Source organism: Trachurus japonicus, chromosome 19 (genome assembly GCF_045865225.1).
Source record: "Trachurus japonicus isolate A0001 chromosome 19, Traja_1.0".
NCBI lineage: Eukaryota > Metazoa > Chordata > Actinopteri > Carangiformes > Carangidae > Trachurus > Trachurus japonicus.
The window spans coordinates 15573196-15596524 of record NC_140925.1 but is presented as its reverse complement, the minus strand read 5'-3'; the positions used below and the strand labels follow the sequence as shown (position 1 = coordinate 15596524).

Genomic DNA, 23329 nt, shown 5'->3' with positions numbered 1-23329 from the left:
AGAGAAAGTGAAGGAAACACATTCAGCATTATGGATCATACTTAGTCTCCTCCACTCCTACTGACCCACCCCCTCCTCCCTGTAGCCCTCCACAGTATGTTAGTGATGTGGTGTGGACTGGCAGCGACAGGCTGGCAGGTGGTACATTATACCAGGAGGGAGAGGGAGAGGGAGAGGGAGAGAGGGAGAATTTATAGACATGGAACAGAGGCAGAAGGAAATAAAACCAGTTTTGTGTAACAGAAAGAGAATGGAGTTACATTGCTGGTTTGTGTATTTGTTTCCCTGTACGGAGAATTGTCTGTGTAGTGTGTGTGTGCAGAGAGAGAAAAAGTAGTGAATACTGCTCAAAAAACTGTGAAACAAAACAGCTGAAGATGGTGAAAAGATCTGAAGAGAAGAGAACAAGTTCAAACAGAAAAAAGTAAAGAAACAAGAAATACTGAAAAGATGAAGAGAAACAAATGGGAAACAGTTGAAGAACTCAGCATGACAAGAAAGTAAATGAACACAGTGGTGACTGTTACTCTGATACAGGTCATGTAAACAGCATATGTCACTTCACTGTTTTCTTTGTACATGTATATTATACATTTGAAATGTGAGTGTCAGTTGGGTTTTTTGAAAAAGAAAGGACCTCTAGGTCTTTATTGTTATTGTTTAAAATATGCAGCAAAATGCAGAGCGCTACTCCTGATCACTGCTGCAAACACAAGACGAGACAAACAAAAGGATGCAAAAACAATACTGCACTTAAATAGAATAAATACATGCTTTTGTTGAATAGTATATTATTTATAGTGAATATGAAATAGTTAGACTTAAATAAGTCAGTAGTCTTTGTCTGTTTGGCTTTTGATACACCTGTCCCTCCTACCAGAGGGCAGGAGGTTGAACAGTTGGTGTCCAGGATGGACGACCTCTTGCCTGTTAGCTGTCAGCTCTGTGATGTGTGCACACACCGGCTATACAACAGTTTGCACGGCTGGGGTAGAGATGCAAGCTCACATTCCTGAACGGAAAGACAGATCATATTTTCAAATATTTTGAAAGATTTGGATATGAACAACCTCTAAGTGTAAACTTGAGTCCGCATGTGAAAATAAAGATTAGTGGAATATTCATTGTCATCACTGTGCTTAACCAGACAGGTGATGCTTTATGATTTTGCTCAAGAGCTTCACTAGATCAGGCAGTTCAGCGCTTGTCAAACCCTCTCACAAAGCCCATCAATACAGTTCATTTATTTATCATCCACTAGTTTTGAATGGTGGAAAAAATAGAGTCGGCCCCATACAATACAGTGGAAAAGGGCTGTGAGCTTTAACACTCAAACAGGCATTTACTGTAAAGTCGTGAGGAACAGCCAAACTGTCCTCACTCAGTAAGGTCTATAACTCAAACACACGCACACGCACACACACACACACACGTATACGACATCAGTTACAGGATGAACCAGCTGACAGTCAGGGCAGCCCCACATCACTGTTACCATAGGAATCCTCGATTACTCAGAACTACTATTAAGGGCAGGGTATTACAGAGGAAATGTGTGTGAGTGTATGTGTGCGCAAGAGAGAGAGCTTGTCTTTATATCCTGGAGGAGCCTTCAACCTGAATACACACTGACCCACAGGAATCCATGTCACTGTGAGGACAGAAGTTGATGTGGGGTGAGTGAAGAGCTGTTTGAGGGTCTGGGGGTGAAATGAGGTTCAGGTTAGAGCTCAGGTTGGAGTAGTACAGCTATCAGGGACTGTGAAACGTGCGTGTGTGTGTGTGTGTGTGTGTGTGTGTGTGTGTGTGTGTGTTGCTGGGTTGTGTATGATAGTAACGGGGGGAAAAGGTGTGCAGCCTGTTTATTCGCTGCATTGTGTTGTGTTTGTAAAGTGAGAATTACAACCTGCTGTTTCTTTACCCTCCACTGTAAAATTAAGCTCATTTATAAAACATTAATACTCTCCTCTTGTCTTCCTCCAGCCCTCTCTGCTCCATCCCTCCTTCTTTGCATTCCTTCAGCCATGCATCCTTCCAAGGTTGATTTTCTCTTCCTTTAAGACCAATGGGATGAGCATTTCATGCATGAAATAACTATTCTGCGTCTCCTGGTACCTCTGCACTACACACACACACACATACACAGAGAGAGAGAATCCAGCGCAGCGATGTACATACATCTGCTGTTGTGGAGTTAATGATTTCCCTGGAGTGAGTATTAGACAGACTACACGTATGTATCACCAACTACATCAACTACAGCTCCCTTGACCTTGCAGATTATTGCTCTCCTCGACAGTGTGGAGCTGTGCATGTGTTTGAATGCATCTTTTCTTTAAGTTTATGCACACATCTCCTATTAGCGCAGATGTGTTCACTACCGATCTGTATCATAGTAGAAACCAGATCTGAAACACACCCAGTGTCCCACACACACAGCTGAGCTACAGCTTCATTAGAAAAAAAGGCCTACACTATCACAATTATTTTGTATTTGTTCTTAAAGCAGATAAACCTGCTAACAGGTGATTGAGTTCTTATTAGGGCTGGGCGATATAACGATCTCGATACGGGATCGCGATAAATCTTTGAACGATTTCGATAATAAGCTATGGCCCTATTCCTCGATATCACATGAAAGTAAATATGCGCGACAGCAGCCGGCCACACTTCCGTCTGATACTCCGCCTCCTGTCCTGAGCATGCAGAGCTTGTTTGAGCTGCTGCAGCTAAAGGGAGGAAGGATAAGATGGATAGATAGATAGATATACTTTATTGATCCCAAGCTGTGATAAAGTGAAAGTTGTAAAAGAGGGAGGAAATGAGTGGAGGTGGAGCCGATGGCAACTGAAGCGATTGTGAACGTGTGGAGCATCAGTTCGTCTGTCCCGGCTAAAGAAGCCTGTCAGTGTGGAGTCAGAGCAACCTGATGATAGCCTACCACGGTCAGAAAGTGGAGGAAACACGGAGCTGCTTGTGACGTTTATTCTGCGGTAACATGTCTGTTTGCTCATGTACAGTGTGAAGAACATGCGCTAGGCTCAGGCCCCCACATACTCCGGCGTATTTGCCTCCGCGGATGTCCGCGCGCACTCGAGGCAGACGAGGACCCAAAGCGGGCGTCCGCCGGTCCCTTCCGTGCAAAGCTCAATTTTTATGACCGCGCGGACTCAATCTGTTTCAAATGTGATACTGTATGCTTGCCTATGAAACCGCAAAAGTCCGCGGACAGTGCGCGCGGAGTCAAATCCACTCACAGTATGCGCCGACAGCCTCTCTCCCTCCCTCTCTCTCTGTCAGCGCCGCGCGCACACACACACGGAGCGTCGCGTCGGAGCGGTGAAGTGAAACAACAACCTGCAGATCACCTGAGTTGACGTGAACTGCGCTCGTGGTTACCGAGTCAGATCAATAAATAGGCTTTATGCACAGCTCCACTACTTCCTGAGCTCAAACAGGCTCCTTTCCTTCCTGTCTTACATTATTGGACAAACTGATGAATCCAGGTGTGTCTGACAGTTGTTGTGACTACTGAGGTCAGAGTCAGACACACCTGGATTCATCAGAGTGGGCTCGGCATAAAGCCTGGTGTCAGAGCAGCTAAATAGCTAAATATTTGTCTACAACCTGTTCAAATAACTAGAAAGACTAAAGCCTCATGATTGACACATTTTAGAGCTGATGTATGGTAGAAAAAAGACAACAGAAAACAACAGCAACAACAATGTAAATCAAATCAAACTGTGGATTATTGAACTGTTCCACCCTTAATGAACATTAAAGTGAACTCATGTCATCCTCCCAAACTGAACACATTCTCTGGTTTCTTCAGGATTCAGTCAGGATGCTGCTTGAACTGGCAGCGGCAGCAAAAAATACATATCGAGACGATATCGAGAATCGATCAATATGGAAAAACATATCGTGATAACGTTTTTTGCCATATCGCCCAGCCCTAGTTCTTATACATTTTCAGTGTGTGTTCCGTCCTGTTCAAAGAGGAGACACACACACACACACACACACACACACACACACACACACAGTTACAGTACACACACAGGGGAGAGTGAGCTGTTAGCTGACGTGCAGACTGCAGACTGCAGACTGATAAAATGGATTTGTTGCGTCTCATCACACGGTTGATGTTCCTGTAAAAGCCTGAGACCTCTGGTTGTTTGTTTTTGAAACTTATTCAGAGGCTGCACTCGCTCCCAAACTCAGTGGTGTCACTGTGCGTCTTGTTGAACAGCAGCATGCTGGGCAGGTGTCAGGTGTGTTTACAGTGTGCGTGGGAGTTGTTCTGAAAGATCTTACAGTTACATTTGCAGGTTAACATGGAACAGATAACTATCCATGAGTCACTGGACCCGTGAGTGGAAGTACTGTAATCTGAAGCTTTTATACTGCCAAAGCTAAAGACAGAGTTGGGAAAGTTCACTTTCTACATGAACGAGTTCAAAGTTCAATTCACAAATTTTAAAATGAACTAGTTCATAGTTCTTTTTTCTTTTTTCTTTTTTTTTTCAATGTGTTGCTGCAAGCTATTAGTTTTCAAAATTATTGCCCCATTTAGAACTACAGACAGCAATTATTTGATCAGTTTTAAGCAGTGTTTGGCATGTTACTTTCAAAAGGTAATTAGTTACTTTCCCCAAAAAGTAACTGAGTTACAACATGATGAAAGTAGGCTAATTAATTACCAGGAAAAGTAACTATTGCGCACTGTATCACTCTGCCTCTTCCATCCAAACAGCTGATAGGTGTTGCCAGATTGGGTGGTTTTCCACTACATATTAAGGCCTGTTTACGGAGTGTTTTAGCTGGAAGGCTCTATGGAAATCTGGCACACTCTTGAAGGAAGTCATGCTGTGAGAGAGCGCCGTTCACAAACGCCATAATGAACGTGTTCACAATAACATTCATTAAGCGGAAATACAGTGTTCAGTTCACGTTCGCCCAAAATATGAACGATCGTTCATTGAACGCGCTCAGTCACAACACTGGCTAAAGCCTGTTAGCAGGTTTAAGCAAGATTTTTTTTTTAATTGGCTCATAAAATCAGTAATTATTAAAAGATGCATTAATAATAACTCAAACAAAAGACTAAACATGGACTGAAACCCCTACAGTAAGACCAGGTGTGCTTTATCTTTACATCTGAGTCTAGGAGGAGGGAGAATGACCAGTGACACGCTGAATATTGTCATTACTCAATATTTCTTCTAAACCTCTTTCTCTGAGCCACATGAAGCTGCAAGTGGCATCGTCAACCTCGTCTTAACTTCCAGCCTTCTACACGCTCTCCCTCTCTGTGCATATATTCATATTTCCTGTATCCCTGTGGCAAACAGTGAGTAAACACAGTAAAAAAATGTTTAACAAATGTGGACAGGGGCATATGGTGCACTCCCAGGCCACTGTGAAATAATGAAGTCGTATTTGCTTCCTGTTGTTTCGATCTGATTTAACTAATATTTGTACATAGTGAATAATTCAGTTGGTTCTCTCCCTGTTGCAAAAAGGCGCCGGGCCTTAAATCTGCATGTATAATTGAACATATTTATGCTAATCTAATTGTTTTACAGTTAGCTGGCTTTGTAGTGCTTAGTCTCCAGAATAAACAGGCGACATGAGGAGAAGCCAGCACAAAGCTGTAGCGACCCCTCCCCGCGGCCCCGGCAGCCCCACGGGAATCCTCACAAAGCAGCTGTTGACTGAGGTGCTCCGATTCCAGGAGAGAGAGACGGAGAGAGGCACATTTCCAAACTCATGCGAGAACATATTTGAAGCAAACGGCGTGCCGCGCAGCGTTTACATTATACTATTTGTGTTTGGTGGTAATTCGAGTTAAGGACTTAATGCCAGCAGCTGAATGCCAAGTCGCTTCTCTTGCACTGGCTCTGGTCGGATTGTGAATGATTGCTCGAAAGCCTCTTACTACAAAGAACAGCTTTTATCTGTGTGTGTCAGCCTGTGTCTCAGAGCCCTTCCTTGGCTCACCCTCCCTCGCCTACAAGTGTGTGTGCAGCAACATTTGTCTCCAAACTTGTGCGATTCTTCACATCTCAATTTAAAATCTGGCATCTTCATCACAAGCCGGAGCCTCTGGGGGTTTCCCGTTTGCTAATTTGCTGGATCATCAGCAGAGAGTGATGATCCAGGCTGATGTACACCCCGCCCCACCCCACCCCACACCCAAAAACTCAACCCAACACACACACACACATACACATAAATACATACACAGCTATCATTGGTCCTCCTCCTCCGTCACATTTCCTCCCTCCTTTTCCTCCACGTCCCTCTTGGCAAAGTCCTCCGTGCACATTCTACAGGCGGGTGGGGGGGTGGCGGCCACTTCATGCTGCTCACACTCAGGGTGCCATGGCGGGAAAGAGTTTGAGTGCTCAAGGGCCCCTGGTCTGGCACGCCTGTGGCCCTGCCGGGGCTGGAGGCTGTTGGCAGTGGATCAAAGTCCTGCTGGCCAGGCAGCCATGGCGGTTAAACTGACAGGAACAGGCAGACCCACCTAACCAGCTGTCCCTGGTGGAGAGCCAAGCGAGAGGCGACGATGGATGGAGGAAGCTAGAGAGGAAGGGAGGGATGGAGGAAATATGAGGGAGATGAAAGGATGGAGCAAGGCAGGAAGTGAGGAGGATAGGTGGAGTGAGAGCTAAGAAAAAATATTTATGAAGTGTAAGGTAGAGGAGAGGGCAGGGGTAAAGGAAAAGTGTTGTGTACGTTCAACGAGATGTCAGAGTAAGTAAAAGTGGAAACAAGGGGATAAATACAAAATGCTGCAAACAAGTGAGGAATTGAGGGGAGGAGGAAAGAGGGGTAAAAAAAAAGGGATTTGGGTGGGTGAAGAAAGTTCTTAAAATTAGCAAGGATGAAAATAAGAAAGTAGGAGGAGGGGAAAGAAAGGACGAAAGGTAGAAAAAGAGTTATGCATAAAAAATTGAAGGTAAAGAGGTGGAACACAAAGTAATGGGAAGAGAACAGAGCAGGGAAGATGGAGTGGCAAGAATATACTCAAAATGGAGGAAGAAGATGAAAGGAAGAGGATGAAGATGTCGGTTGGACTGGAAAGTTGGAAGGATTGGTTGAGGAGAAGAAGAAAGAAGAAAAGGCCAGGACGGAGCAGAGGCGGAGGAGGAAAAGAGAGTGAGAGAAATGGGTTAAACTGCAGCAGTAACAGAAATAACAGAGTCAGGTGAGCTGAAGGCCTGGAGGTAAACTGCAGCAAAGTGAATCAGGGATGTGAAATGATACTGAGGCCAGGTATTGTTTGAAAGATCGTTCACACACTCACACACAGAATCTCATGTAGTCCTGTCTGTAGGGCAGATCAGCAGCACACCCAGGTAGCTGTTATTATGTTTTAATACGTCCGCCTCCAGCAGCAGGGACAGGATCTTTATCAGCAGGCAGAGCGTGACGTAGGACAGGAGCAGGCGCTCACCAGGCCTGCTTCACTAGTCGTTCTAGTCACTAGTGTTATTTGGCTCCAGGCGGGGAACACACTGACTGTGTGTAAAGTGTGTGGTTGGTTTGTTGCTCATGTTTCACATATGATGCAGTGCTCTAAGAAAAAATTGACACAGTAAGAAAAATATCAATATATTTTATAAACCATATGTTTAACCTATTGAAGAAGTTCATTATGTCCGAATGTAGTATTTAGTCTTCCTTTCTTTTTCAAGACAAGAAGTTGTTTTGTTGAAACAACTTCTTGTCTTGAAAAAGAAAGGAAAACAAAATACATATGTTTAACCATCTATAAGGAGCTATATGGAGACAGTGATATTTTTAGTGGTGTGAAAAGTTTATGCAGAAAAGTAGTGCAGCACCTCAGCAGACAGTGTGAACACACGCACACACATGCATGTTCCCCGCAGAGCAGAGGAAAGAGTTTCCATCCTTCTTTGAGTGCTGTAAATTTGAAGTGTAATTTGAGCAGGGAAGTTTATCCCTAACATGTGTAAATATTTGCTGGCTTTTGGAGCTTTCAACCAAATTTCATGGTCTTCAGTCAACCCAATAAGAGCTAAGGTCAAACAGTTCCTCCCTGTTCCAGTCACACATAAAGACTGTGAGATGTGATGGAAAGCTGTGAAAAGTCAGTAAGTGACCTTCTGTGCTTTGATCACTTTCTTCGATGGCCAGTGGGATGTTGCTGTGTGTTGTGTGAGATGTAGCCATGTACACAGGCCAAAGAGTCATTTTGATAACTGGATCATATTCACCTATAGAAGAAGCTCATGTTAATGACTTTTAAAAAAGGTCGGTATTTTAAGGTAAAATTTCCCACAGATTCAAAAGGGCTGTAGTGCTTCTTTTGTTCATTATGTCTTACATGCATAATGTCACCAGTACTACAAGTATGCATGCATGCACACTGGCTTCCAGTGTCCTTCAATAACCAATTAGTTGTTTTACCTTTTTATAAGTGCAGCACTATGTTAAATAAACATGTAGTCAGCCCCGCTGGTGTGTGTGCCAATTAAGAGCTGTTTTATTAGGCTGCTGTTCGCAGCAGTGTGTGTGGGTGTGTGCATGTGTGGGTGTTTATACCGGAGGGAAGGTTAGTGAGCATAATTGAATCATATTACTTCCTCCACATGGCTTGTCAAGGCCCTTTTTATGATTTGGAGCTAATCCATAAGGATGCTAATCATTGATTTAGCCATGCATTGATAAGTTACGCCAGGATGCAGTCTGGCAAAAAGCACTCAGAACATTAATATATCCAAACAAAGACTGGTCACAAAAAGGAGGTGGGGGTGGGGGGCAGGAGGTTGGGCGGGGGGACCAGTGACTTTTTATCGACCTCTGCAAAGTTGCTGCTCACTAATAAATGTGGAGAAAAAAAAAGAAATACAGACAGAAACAGCAGCTCAGCAGCTCCTGTCCATCTCTGCTGACTGGGTTTCTCCTCAGCTTCACTCATTGTTTGAGGTTGCATCATGCAGCACAAGGTGGACACACTCTCTGTGGTCTCTGCAGTGTGTAATGTGGCGGCAGGTCCACCCGGACGTCCTCAAAACTCCTCAGATCAGGCTTCTCACCTATAGCAAAGGTTTACGCTGTTTGAATTTATCCTTTTATTGCATCTTTTTAAAGCAGCGTGCTCTGCAGAAGTGCCGTGTAAATCTCCGCCGTAGTTAGCTAAGATGCTGTCCTAGACATATTAGTCTCCAGATGACTGGCTGGTAATAGGAAACCACAGCAGCTCATCCATGGGCTTTTATTGGCCTTTATGATTTTCATCAGCAGTTATTAGTAACAGTGCTGACCAATCCACTGCTCGGCTTGATGGGCTGTGAAGTCTTTATTGGCTTCTTTTGGATTGCTTGATGAGGAGCACAAGAAGTTTCTGTTTCCACTCAGTGTATTTCAATGGAGCCGCAGCAGAGTGGGCTCGGGATGAACTGTACTTCTTAATATTTTAAGCATTTAGCTGACAACGAAGGTGCAGCTAACAGGGAGTGAGGGTGTAGAATGAGCCTCAGCAGTGAAGAGGAAAATGGACAGAGTCAAGACATTTTCAGGGTGGTAACATGGGCCGTGTGGTGTAGAGGAAGCTTTCCCACATCGTCAGGGGTTTTATTTTATTGAGGGATCGGTCAAATATGAATGTTGCAATTACAGACGGTTACATCTCATAGTTTTGTGATAGTAAACTGGTTTAGACTACTCACACCTCAGCGGTGGTGTGGTTGGGCGTTCTTTCCTGTAGTAAGAGCATCTCTTTTTTGCACTGGTCATTCCTATTTCCAAAAATGATGCTTTTAAGCAACTGAAATGCAATATCGAAATCTGTTTTGTATGAAATGGCTGTATTATCTTCAGAGGTAACGTACTGGATGAATGAAACCCTTAATAATTGAGCGGCCGTGCAGTTGGAAGGAGGTGGCTGGGGAGGCAGCAGGTAGATAAAGTGCACGACTTTCGCACCAGAGTCCTGTCTGTGGTTTGGACAAGAGAAGCAGCTCAGTTAAGGTTCAGGAAAGGTCATGTTATTGAATAAATGAACAGGTCATGGCTGAGGTTTTTCTTTATTGAACCAGACCAGGATCTGTCTCTTTACCTCGAATGTTCTGTGTGAACGTTTGACTGGTATGTTGAAGAGCAACAAGGTTCTTTTGGCAGTAGCAGGTGCAGAGTGATGTTTTTTGGGGGAAACAGCAGCTTCCTCTGTGGTGTCCTGCCATGGACACCAGGCTCCAAGCAGCCATGCACAAAGATCAGTGTATGATACATTCACAAACATAGATCTCAACCAGCTTCAATCAGTCACTCTGACTCTTATTGAAGTCACTGAGCTGGCAGTCTTGTGTCTTTAGAGTCATATTCTCTTGATGATTACTCATCCAAACTCTTTGAGATGACTCTGTTCACCTTCTTAGACCATTTTTTAAAGATGGCACATGAGTCAGTGTTTCAAACTCAATATGTGTCTTCAAATGTCTCATTAACTGGACTCAAGGTTTGAAGCTGACTCCAGTTTTAGCTCCTGTTGATGTCATTCGGGGTTTATATACTTACATGTACAGTACTGACTCTCACAAATGAGATGTAATCAAATATTATTATTATTATTATAGTGACATTGGAATTTATGAATAAAAAGCACATGAAGCTCATATTTTAAGTTACTTAACCTGTCAATCAAAGGCCCTATGAGGATATTATAATGATTTATATTACATAAATCAATATTATAAAGGACTTGAAATATTCCAGGTATTCCACAGGTCAGCTTGTGCATATCTTTATGATTACTGTAATTATATTCCATGTATCATCTGCTGTTACATACAAATATATCTAACTATATTGATTTTCTCATTAGCAGCATTACAGTTAATCACAGTGGTGGACGTCAGGTGGATTTGATTTGTGCCCGTGTGTCTGCGGCTGATAGAGTTAAACGGTAAAACTCATTATTTTTAATGGGCTCCATCTTTATAGAGCTGTTACCTGTGGACGAGTCCTTCACAGCGCAGGTGTAAATAATCAATAAAACCAACGAGTGGCTCCGGTCCACGTCGCTGCTTCAGTCACAGGGTGGTGCCGGCGTTGGAGCTGGCCCAGTGTCGCACCGGCACGTCCCGCTGGCACACCTGAATACAACGGAGCGCAGTTATTTCATTATAGTTGCACCTGTGCTTTTCTTACCCTGACCAGTGAAAATGGCTGCTGCGCCCAAACAAATGCACATAACATCACCGCCACCGGTGTCTCTGCCAGCACATACACCACACAGCCACAAGACCACCACTCACCACCCTTTGCTCTGTTTCTTATCCTTTCTTTTTCCCTCTCGGTTGGAAACACACACACACACACAGAATTACATTTTGGTGGGAGGATGGAGAGTTATAAACACTGGGAAGTGAGCTAATGCTTAGAGAGAGAGAGATTGGTGCTGAACACAGGAGGAGAGGTGATAAATTGGTCTAGAGTGGGGGTGTAGTGGGCACATCCAACTCTCTAAAGATGACAGAGGGTAAATGTGTGTATGTTAGTGTGTATGTGCAGGAAAGAGAGAGAGAGGGGGAAAGAGTGAGACCTATGCAAAAGACCCCAGGCCTCCAAACACCTCCATATGCCCAAATCATATTTTCTTTTCCTCCTCTCCCTCTATTCTTGCCATCAGCATCAGGTGAGCCAAGTTGGGAAGCTGAGCAGTAATCTCTCTCTCTCTCTCTGTGTCTCACACACACACACAGACACACACCCATGGGGTGTTGACTGGGATGCAAGCCTAGCAGATACACACTTGCCAAAGAACCAGGCCATACCAAGCCAACAGGCCATAACTGTGCGTGTGTGTGTGTGTGTGCGTGCGCTGGTGCCAAACTACTTAGAGTGATGGAATGTAAGATAGGCCCATTCTCAGCCGAGCCAGCAGGAACCAGCCAAGTCCGGACCACGGCACTGAGGAAGAGCCGGTGGTGCAGCGGGACGGGGAGCGTGTGAGCTGGCTCAGGTGTCTCTCAGAAACCCAAGAGCAGAGCTGCGTTTACCTGCTCGCCTTATTTAGATGTCATAATTCATCGTTGTACACCGCAATCACATCCAGTATTAATGGCGGTGCTGTAATTACATCTGCGGACTGACGCGTTACATCCATTCACTCTGCGGCCTGCTCATCTCTCATGGTTGCCTAAATAAAAGCCTGCGCTCATGCCAGGGTGTTTGGAGAGATTTATTTGGACTCTGATTGGTTTATTTGAGCTCACTGAAACGTTTAGTCCAGAGAGAACACCGCCATTAAAACTCAGGTGGCACCGATCACAATAACAGACTAAATGTGCACATCAGTTCTTTTCCAAAGTAACTGTTTGCCGTTTGGCAGAGGTTAATATGTGGGTCTATCACTGTCAGGGGGTCGCATAAACACCAAGGACCATGAAGAACCTCACAATCAAATTTTGGACAGGTCTTCAAGATGATTTTTCATTTTTCTATCCTGTAAAATGAATTTCCATGGTGAAACGTAGGGATGTCCCAAAACATTTGGTTCCAAATGCTGATCAAAGTCCTTCAATACTGAGTATCTGCCATCAGTCCAAAATGTAATCAGCATTGACCTAAATGTTAAATATGTCCCAGACATGTTAAAATAACAGGTGAAGCCACCGCCCACCTCATTTTTTCACAAGCTACTTGATCCAGATACTGAGGTCCGGATTCAAAGATGGAGCACAGATGGCTGCAGAGAGCACACAGAAGAGACAGCAGCCGGTTTTATTCTGTCCTGCCATCACATTACTCACGGAATTAATGTGAATTAGTGACAGCTGATATGATGTGCTGTTGGCGTTGTGGCTGTAACAGGAGTTTGTGCAGTGGGTGATTTTCACTGTGATCGTTTGCAATAGCTGTATGGATTTGTGTGTACGTGTAGATGTCGTGGCTCAGTGATGCCTCCTCTCTCAATGGATCAGTAACTTTCACTCTGTCACACACTTTGGATTCACATAGAACACTGGCAAAAGTTCTCAGTTGAAGGTGTGACTGCTCCCTTCAGTATCCTCTGCTGAATCACACCAGGACAGATGTTCAGCTCACTTCTTATTGCTGTTTAGAGGCAGATGTTCTGCCACTCACTCATTTATTTGTACATTTATCTACATTTAGTGCAGTTACAGGTCTGAAATCTGTTTCCTTACCAAACTGCATACAAAATACAAACACGCTCAAGAGGCGTCCACAGTGTGGGTGGTTCTTTGACAGTAAAGCTGATCGATCAAAAACAACTCTTCATAGTTTTTTTTTTTTCATTTACAGCTACAACTGTAGATTCATGGAAAGGTTTCTATCTTTGTCACTGAAACTGTAAACAAAGGGATTCCTCATATTGTGCTGCTAGTGTGTGGGAAGCTGTGGCATTAAAGGAGAATTCTGGTCATTTTCTAAGTAACGCTCTATAGCTCTAGGTCCCCGAGTGTGACCATAGGAAAAAATCAGAGAAAAATATGTGCTGCCCGGAACTAGCTCTCCTCCTGCTAGCTGCACTACACTGCAGTTAAACAGCAAAGTAATGGGGGCAGTTCTTCTAACCGCGACTTTGGCCTCTATGCTCAAGATATCACTACAAATGCTTTGCAACATCCGCCAGTTCCTTACCGCACGAGTGTGCATAACTCTGTTAATATGAGAGAGCAGTGTTAATGTGTGTTTTTATCATGTACCTCTGTTTACTCTAGCTTCCTGGGTAGACCTTACTAGTCGACTGTTGAGCTTGGGACTGTTTTCATATCAACAAAGACAAGAACGCAAGGAAAACATGGATTTAGGAGGAACAAAAAGATTTTGGATGGAAAAAAAACCATCAATATTAATATAACTGCTTTTTTCCCCATCCAATTTTTTTTCCCCCTCCTAAATCCATGTTTTCCTTGCATTTCTGTCTTTGTTGATATGGAAACAGCCCCTAGCTCGACAAGATTTTAAACAGTCAGTTTTCACACATCTAAGCTAACTGCCTGATTAGCGTGTAGGTGTTCGTCCTCCTCCTGCCTCCTGATGGAAAAACATTTGTTCTACGTTTTATAATGCAAGAATACATAAACTAACAAATGAATAAATGATTAAAAAATCACAAGTGAATAAAAAATACTAAGTCTTTCAGACCATATCTTTGTAGTAATTCTTTGTATGAAAAATGTGCATGAACACCATATGATAATGAGGGTGAGGGGATAAGGGAAATAGGAGGGAGTGATGGTGGAGAGTGGAGAGGAGGATGAGGATGCTGCAGTGATGGAGATTTTAAAAAAGAGGGACAAAGAGGGTGAATGAAATGAGGCAGGATGTGAGAGGAGAAGAATGGAAGTAGCATTAGTCAGTGACAGACAGTCTTCTAGTCAGACCTAGACGTGTAGTTTGTAAAGCCTGGCCTGGCACGGCCCGGTTTGGCTCTTCATTATGTGAGTCGTTTGCTGTTGTGACACACCCCAAAAGCACAAGTGACACTTTAATGGATGCCAGTTTTTACTCAACTTAAAACAAGAAAGACCAGAGGGAGCACTGTTGTCTTTTCTTCTGTTTTTAGCTTTGTTTCTCTTATAGTTTTCAGAAACCCGCAAATACTACTGCTGGTGTGTGTGTGTGTGTGTGTGTGTGTGTGTGTGTGTGTGTGTGTTCAGGGATTTGTTGTTCCGTTGCAGGAATAACCCTCTATTTTGCAAAATTTCCCTTTATGGTCCATTAGTGGCCGATCTTTACATTTACCTGAGCTTCCTCCTATCATATACTGTACACAACCTCCAGCTTTTAATAATGCAATATGACCCACATGACTTTCGACCTGTTTCTCTCCCATTGTTCTATTCACACCATTAATATCCACAACTTTAACTCGAAATTCAAATCAGCCTTTGTTAATTAACTTTGGTGCAGAAGCAAGAAGAAAACAATTAAGGACATAAATTAAGCCCTGTAGATGATGTTGAACAATTTCAGATACACAGAATAAACAATTAAGCTTTGCAGAAAACTTCATTTTAGAAGAGGAGGTTTGTTCTGATTGATGTGATACAGGAAGTGATGGAGAACTAAAGGAGGGTGTGGATGTCAGGATCTGTCTGTCTTGTCTTGTGCTTATTTCTTGTTTTATTTTGTCAGTCATTTGCGTCATTCCCCTCTTCTTGTCAAGTTTTCCTCCGTTTGTGATAACCTCAGTGTGTTTCACCTGTGTCTCATTGTCTTTTTAACCCCTTGTGTGTTTAAGCTGTGCTCTCCTTCCCTTCTGTGGTCGTCTTGTCTGATTCCCCCAGTGAGCCCCCCAGCAGTCTATCCTCATCTTCTCTTTTGTTTTGTGTATCGACCCAGTCCAGTTTCTGGTTAATGTGTTTGTCTACAGATTTTCATACTTCTGCCTCTGATTATTGGATACTCTTTTTTTTTTTTTTTTTTTTACTTTTTACTGAATAAATCAACTTCCCTTTACACTACCTGTGTTCCTCCGTCTCTGCAGTGTGAGTCCACCTGTCTAGTCTGTTGGTCACAGTGGAGGGGAAAGGGGCTCTATTCTGCTTCACTGAAGTATCATCTGTATAACATGTTACAACTGCAACTGACCGTATAAAGTAGTGAAGAATAACCTGTGTATGTTGATTCTACAGAAACCAAGCCAGGAAGTGGTCTGTGCAAACCAGGAAGCATCGCTCTGTTTGGAAACGTGGTGTACAGTGGGCTGCTCAACGAGCACTTCTGGCACTTCGGGGTTCCCCTCGTCACCAGACTGGTCAGTTCATCATTTTTTAAAAATCTTTTCACTCCTTCCCCTCTTCCTCTTTCTCTTCCTCCGCTGCTTCTGCATCATCCAGTGTGGTAACTGTGCTGCCATCACAGAGCCACTTGGGAAACAGTCATTTGTTGTAGGAGACAGAGGTTACCTTGGTAGCATGTCTACTTGTAGTATTACAAGGTGAAGAACATAGCACATCTGTCTGGGAAACATCTGTAAAACACACTAAAGCTTGTTAATCAACCTGATTCTTTCACCTTAGTGTAGCGTTGACTATAACACGCATACCCATTATATACAGACATGCTCTGGTGCTTGATCGCTGCACTAAATGCCACTTCAGCAAGCAGCACAGTAACGCAACCAAACAAAACTCCATTCAAATGTTTCCAGATGTTTCCACTGGAAGCTGACTGGTACAGATGTGACCTCCTGGAGGGATGTGCGCTTCGTGAACTTGCCAGCGGTTCTTGAGTTTGTTTTCACTCTGTTGTTACTCGGCTTTAGTTTCTAACTTGTACTTGCTGATCATGTGGCTTAGAGCCAATAAGATCAAACGTGCTGATGTGTGAAGTCATATTTATCAAGCGGTGAGTGTTCCTCCTTTTGTCACCACACTCACCCTGCAGGTCATAGAGCTTCATTAACATCTTGTATTGAACTGATGATGAAAATGTATCGATGCATCACAGAAAAGGAAGATGAATATTACTCTTATCAAGGTAACAGGTGGAATACCAAGCAGTTCTGAAGGTTCCCTGTTCACTCTTCATGGCACGTTACACTCTTTATTGAATTACCTCACCTACAAATCCATACATGTGTGGAGATTCCTTTGGGAACATAATCCGTAATATTTGACTGGACTCATGGTGCATACCTCCGTACATCTGTGCTTTTAAGAAACCTATAGGCAGTCTTCCTGTCCTCTGTCCTCTGTCCTCATTAACCTTATTGAAACTGCTGATGGCAATGAGACAAATCACAGATTTCCCAGAGACAGACAGTGAGCTGCTGTAAGGCTTGTATTGTATGTCTAATAGCATCTACTCACCTAAAGAAGGAACCACTGCAGCAGGTTTGGGATGTCCTCCATGTGACTGTTTGTGGCGGGGGTGAACAGTGATGAGGTTTCCTTCAGGGTTCACGTTATATACAGTGAAGGCTGCATGGCTGCTAGTTGTTGTTGTTGCTATACTCTCGGATCAGCCTCGTAAATAATGGATTGGCTTCTATCATTAACACAAACTGATGCAATATTAGTGGTATTTCAATTAACTTTGAATTAGGCTGTAATATCTTCCATGTCACTCGCTGATTGCGCGGTTCTGTTTTATTGAACTGCTGATAAATGTTATATTTGATAGATATCGATGTTGTCTCCCTGTCAGGATACAACAGAGGATATTTGCTGGCACAGTCTGATCGCTCGCGCCTGTGAGACTGTGAGACACACACACACACATTGCACGTTTTTCTGTTTGCTTAACGCCTCTCATTGCTGATTTTAGTTTATGGTAAAATTATTATTCTCTATTATTTGTTTTGTTTTATTCCCTAGGTGAATTCAGATCAATTATTACAATTTCAAAATTGGAAACTAGTTGTTCTGACACATTTTTGAAAAGCTGTTTTTCAAGCTGCGCATCGAGAGTATTTATTCTCAACATTGTGAATATTTTAACTGTGAATTCCTACATAGCAGCTGATATCATCAAAAATTATTAGTAGCTATATTGGTCATGTTTTATTAACAATGATGCTGTAATGGCACACACACACACACACACACACACACACACACACACACACACACATAGAGCTGCTATTTTAAATGATTCAGTGCATTGCAGATGTTGAGTGTCAGTGAGAGCTCTCTAACAAACATACGTGCCTGCATTAACAGCTGGCATCTTCCAACTCCTCATTCACTTTTCATGGCTCTATTCATTCATTCAATCATTCATCCCATCATTCATCCATCCAGTCATTCGCACATTCATTCAGATGCAGTGCACAGTAAGAAAGCAAACAGTAAAGTTTAAAATGAAAAACAAACATGTCGGTGTTGATATCGATGATGATGATGATGGTATTTGTTGCTTGGTTATTGATACTATGTAGTAAACATGCATCGGTCTGCACTGAACCATACATGGGCTCAGATGGAATGTTGATTATAATATTTCCAGGCTGCAGTGGTTGTTGTGTGTTGTGTCAGTGTTCAGTATTTTTAATCACCTGGTGTTTTCATTATGACACTTGGGATAGGAAATACAAGAATTTTGTATGGACTTTTTATTAGCCATGAAGTGAAAGAAAACATGACCAACTAATCAACTTTTCCACATCAAAGAGTCTAAAATATGACTAGACATTTTGTTTCAATTATTATTATTTTACTAACTACAAAAAAAAAAAAGGAATCAAGCTTAACATGTTTAAAAGGTCATCTTGACCATACAATTCAAGCACAAAAATAATGATGGAACATGAAAGTGGTACTGTATATACAAACTAAACAATTACAATCAGCATCCTTACATTAGTATCCATAAGAATTGTTTCCAGGTTGCTTTCCCTTTGACCTCATTGGCCACAGTGTCCATTTTAATCCTAAGTTTTAGCCATTTAAGTTGCACATTGTCCCACACATTTCCATGGTGTCATATTCAGTAACATCATATCCCCTACTGTATGTGCATGTGTCACTGTTGTGGTCAACATGGACTTTTGTCAAACTCCAGTTTTTACGCCTCAATTGTTTCCGGCGATGCCTTTAACTGGATGAAGGATTTTAGTCTTCAGACCTCTTGATCTTAAGTTATTGGAGAAAAAAGCAAATGTGATGCAGCTCAGCTCCCAGCCCCTCAGAGACTTCCTGTCTCTGCTCAAGAACATCAGTGAATCTCTGATTCTTCAACTGAGTTTGTTGTATTCAGTGTTCAGTGCTGGATTTAATCCTCTGGTCTGTTAGTTACGGATAAAATGACACAATGTGGATAATTCAGCTGCCTGTAACAGCCTCAAGAATATGTGGAAGTTATCAATGAGACTTGATACAATGTAAGTGGCTCCCAGCACGGATGTCTTGTGTCCTGTGAGTTGAGAGGAAGAGACCTCCAAGTAAAAGGTCCCAGGATCCCACCATACTTCACAGTGTCACCCAGTTTCTTTCTTTCTGCTTTTACTGTATACAGAGGCTCCAGCAGCACTTCCACACTGAGCATTTAACATCTAAGTATATAAAGCTTAGCTTCACCACTGCTCACTGCAGCATTAAAGACTAACTTCTACAACAGGATAATCATCCAAATCAAACCTCAAAGTTCTCCATGAACCACTTCAAGAAACACCGACTGAGGCTTTTGGAAGTGGCCTTCACAACTTCTCTGACCTGAACATCACTGAGAATCTGTGGCTAGATCTTAAACATGCCGGACGTGCAGAGGAGGCTAAAAATATCTCAGAACCTCAAATGCTCCGCGAGAAAGGCTGGGGGGAAAATCCCTGAACCGAGAGCAAGAAAAATTAGATTTTTATTTTCTCTGAGGTTTGATGTATTAAAAGTTCTTTAACATTTGACCAAGGGTCATTTTGATGCCTGTTTGCTGCAGGGGTTGCATACAGCTGTGTATGCAGATGTGTAAAACCCATGTCTCATCTCATAATTAAACTGCACTGTAGGCTGGAGTGTTAATTGAGCTTATTGAAAATGAAGAGACAGACCACTGAGTTTATGGTGCACCCAGAACTGATGATGAAGACAACTGCTCTGCAAGCAAGGATGTGTTAATACAATACATAGTGTACAGTGTGTGTGTGTGCGAGTGTGTGTGTATTGGACCTATGATGCATGTCTACTAGTTTCTAGTTTGCTGAGAGAAGAAATTCCAGTGCGTTGACACACATTATGGGATCAGCCCTTTTCTCTTTGTGGTCTCTCTAACAATTTGTCCACTGAGGTGTTGTGGCGACTTTTCACCTTAAAGTAGATTGAGAAACACTTGAACTGAAATGGATCATTTAAGGAATGAGTCTGGTGATATTTTATATAATTTTGTTGTTGTCACAAAATCCCATAACAGAAAGCCAAAACAGCAGTCCTGATGCATCTCACTCTGCTGTGTCACAGAGCTCCACAAACTACTAAACAAGTAAAGCCATGCTGCTGCAGTATGGGACAACATCCCTTTGTTAGTGTAGACACTAATCTACGTAGGTTTATATATAAAGATTTATATAGAGAAGCCATCATATGTTTATTGTTCATTCATTTATGGAGTCACAGTTGACCATTGAAGTTGACAATTTGGATATAATATGTTATCTGTCACTTCATTTTATCCTCACACCTTCATTTTTTTAATTTTATGAATTTTTAAAGGGATAGTTCAACATTTTGGCAAATTAGCCCATTGCCATAATCCCTATAGTCGGGAGTTTTTTTCGAGGTAAATTCATGCAAAACTGCTGATGTGCGTTTCCATCGGGGGCAGTTTTTCGGCAAGCCGTCCCTGCCTTTGCCTTAAAAACAACTCTGTCTCGTAACGTTCCGTTATTATCTCATAGCGTGGTGAATGTGCAGGTCACAACTTATCCACAAGAGCGTTTTGGAGTTGTTGGATTGTGTATTTGATTGGTTTGATGAGGGAATCCAAGAAATCCCATCAGCCTCCTCCATAGCATAGCTCTGAGCAGCTTGCGGGCGGCTCTGCTCTGCCGTTCTAAAAAATAGCTTGCGCCGACAATTAAAGGGAACAAACCTACTCCTAAAACTATATAGCTATATAACTTATGGTTAAAATATGTTTTTGGGATAACAGTGACCATTGACCTTTTACCACAAAAAAAAATCTACAGTAGCAGTTGATTTTTGAGTCTAAAGCAATGTCTGTGTCAAATTTGAAGAAATTCCCATAAAGCTTTACTGAGATATGGTGATCATTAGGCAAGGCAAGGCATCTTTATTGATATAGCACATTTCATACCAAGGCAACTCAATGTGCTTTAGAAGTATGAACAGATAGGCAACATCCAAATCTACTGTCTCTGACCCAGCCGTCACCAGCACAGAGGGAGATGCCATAATGAGGATCCTTTGCACTGACAGCAAGCCTATCTTTCTCATCACATTAAATCTTCATAAAACAGAAAAGAACCATTTTAACATTTGGACAGAAAACAATGACCTTTTTAAGATGAATACAAACTCTCACAGTTATGTGTTTTTATTAGGCGATTGTGCTCCACTAATAGATCACAACAAGGCTTTTTTTTCTCTATAAAGTTCAGTGCAACACGCTATAAATCATCAGAGGGTGGTTATATTACTTTCATCCAAGGTGATTAGGAGGGACTTAAGGGGTGATTAAAAAGCAGGAGAACAATCACATGATGGAACTGATATAAACTGATACATATTTCATCAAATTAGTGTTTGCTTGTCTCAAGTAGTGTCATACAAAACATAGCTTCATTATAAATTACCAAACCAAAGTGGTGTCCTCTTTTTTTTTTATTACCTTTCCTTGGTTTCCTTCCTTCAACCTCATCTTTCCATCAGGAGCGTCTCAACATTTCTCCACTTCTCCTCCCTCCCTTCCATTAGTAGGAAGGAAGTACATGTGAGCTTTGCAGAGTGGCTGAGTGCTGTACAGACTTACAGCAGCCTCACTGGTCATCTCACGCAATAGTGTAGCTATGCAGAGGAAACACAAGGCTGCAGCCAAGCCTCCAGCACCGCTGCTCAGATCCCTTCAATCAGAGGAATCCCCTGTCCTCCAGCCCTTTCATCTCCATGTGCATGAACCACTACTGGACATCCGGAATAAAAAAAATATATAGATTTTTCAAAAAGATTTTCCTCTTTAGAGTCTATTGACTTTCAGCAAATTAGTAAAAGAACAGAGGCTCGGAAAAAGACAACAACAATACACGCCTGAACTTAACAAACAAAATATATTTACATGTAATGACCACATGAGAAAAATTACTATTTAATAATGTTAATTGCTGGCTCTGAAGAGCTTTCTGTGGATACGTCTCCCACTGAAGTCAACTGTGTTTCACCATGTTTCTTTCATGATTGTCAGCTTGCATCTGTGACAACTGTCAACAGGCCTCCATCTTTTCCTCACATACTTTTACTAAAGATTTCCCTCTATCCCGGAGAGGCCATGTTCGTCAAGTACAGTAGTAAACACAGATGAGGAGAATGCCTAAACGTTCCATATATACAGCTGTTATTACGAAACAACACCAATGCAGAACAAAGCTGTGTGTTTTTGTCTTGGAGAAGAAGGTGCAGAGCCAGAGCAGCCTGCTGAGGTGAGAGACTGCTCAGTGTGTCTGGCAGCAGACAGCGAGTCAGTGAGAGGGACTCCAGCAGGAGGACTGAGATCAGGAGGAGCTGGCAACACTGCTCTCTGTGGGCATGATAGGGGGCTGCTATAGCCGCGCTGAAACCCAAATCATGGCCACACCCACCAATCAGATCGCCATTTCAGACCTTTTTTTTTTCAATTGTGATATAGTTGTGATGTAAGTAACCAACTAGTACGTCACTCTCATTTGCGCCACAAAGATATACTGTCAGCTAACTCCACCGTACTCAGGTTGTGTAAGATGCTGAAATACTACCGGTAGTTAAAACCAAGCAGTACTATATAATGATTTTTTATCTATTATTTATTGATTATGACATTGGAATATGGTGACATTTGCATATGCTATAGAAATCAGTGGACACTGTTCATCTTCTTTGTCGAAACAGATGAAAATAAAAAAGACTGCACCAATGAAAGCACAGGTTGGGGACTGGAAGGAATAGAAGACAGAGTGAGGAGACAGAGACAGATGATGATGGAGATGAGAGAGGAAGAGCAGGGACACAGGGAAGAGAAAGATGAAATATTGTAAATCAAAGCGATATGTGGTTGTTCTGTCTGACAAGATATTTCTCCAAACAGGCAGGTTTTTATGTCAGAGCATTGAATTCACTCTTATTTCACTCAAAATCCTGAGATCATTTTGCTTGTAGTAACATTTCCATCACTTTATTGTTTTTTTTCCCCGTGTTTGTACCCAAGATAGGATTAGTACTGTGGCCCTGAAAGCTCAACCTGCTGCAGCTTAAGAAAACAAATGCAAATACACAAAACACAACCAAATTCAGGGAACACATTCATCAAGTTGACAACACATGCGCAGCAAACACAACACAGCAGAAGTGTTTCAAAGGGACACTAAAACATGATGAACCTGGATGAACACACCTGTTGCTCAATACTTTGTGATTTGTGAAGTTGAAACTATCGAACAACAAGCACCTGCAGCAGCATCCCAGCTGGCTTCATCACTGTTGGAAAGTTAATCAAAGAGCGGACTCAAACCGACACCGCTGCAGTCAGGACCACACCTTGACAGTGTGCGCTTTACCATAGGAACCGCTTGGGAACACTTACATTTTGTTCTGTGTCATTACAGCAATTGTGTTGTGAAATTGGTGATGTTTTCTAACTTTGTTTTACTGTGTTTATTTGCACGTGTAGCAGTGCATTG

General features: G+C 42.4%; 1 protein-coding gene across 6 annotated transcripts in view; it reads left to right on the top strand.

Annotated features, from left to right (window-relative positions):
• The window catches only part of rbfox3a (RNA binding fox-1 homolog 3a), a 531011-nt gene that overhangs the window by 331100 nt on the left and 176582 nt on the right, over positions 1-23329 (top strand). For all 6 annotated transcript variants that reach the window (XM_085761389.1, XM_085761388.1, XM_085761384.1 and 3 more), the window contains exon 5: positions 15642-15763. In XM_085761389.1, the coding sequence (XP_085617515.1) occupies positions 15642-15763 (122 nt within the window). The remainder of the gene's footprint in view (positions 1-15641; positions 15764-23329) is intronic.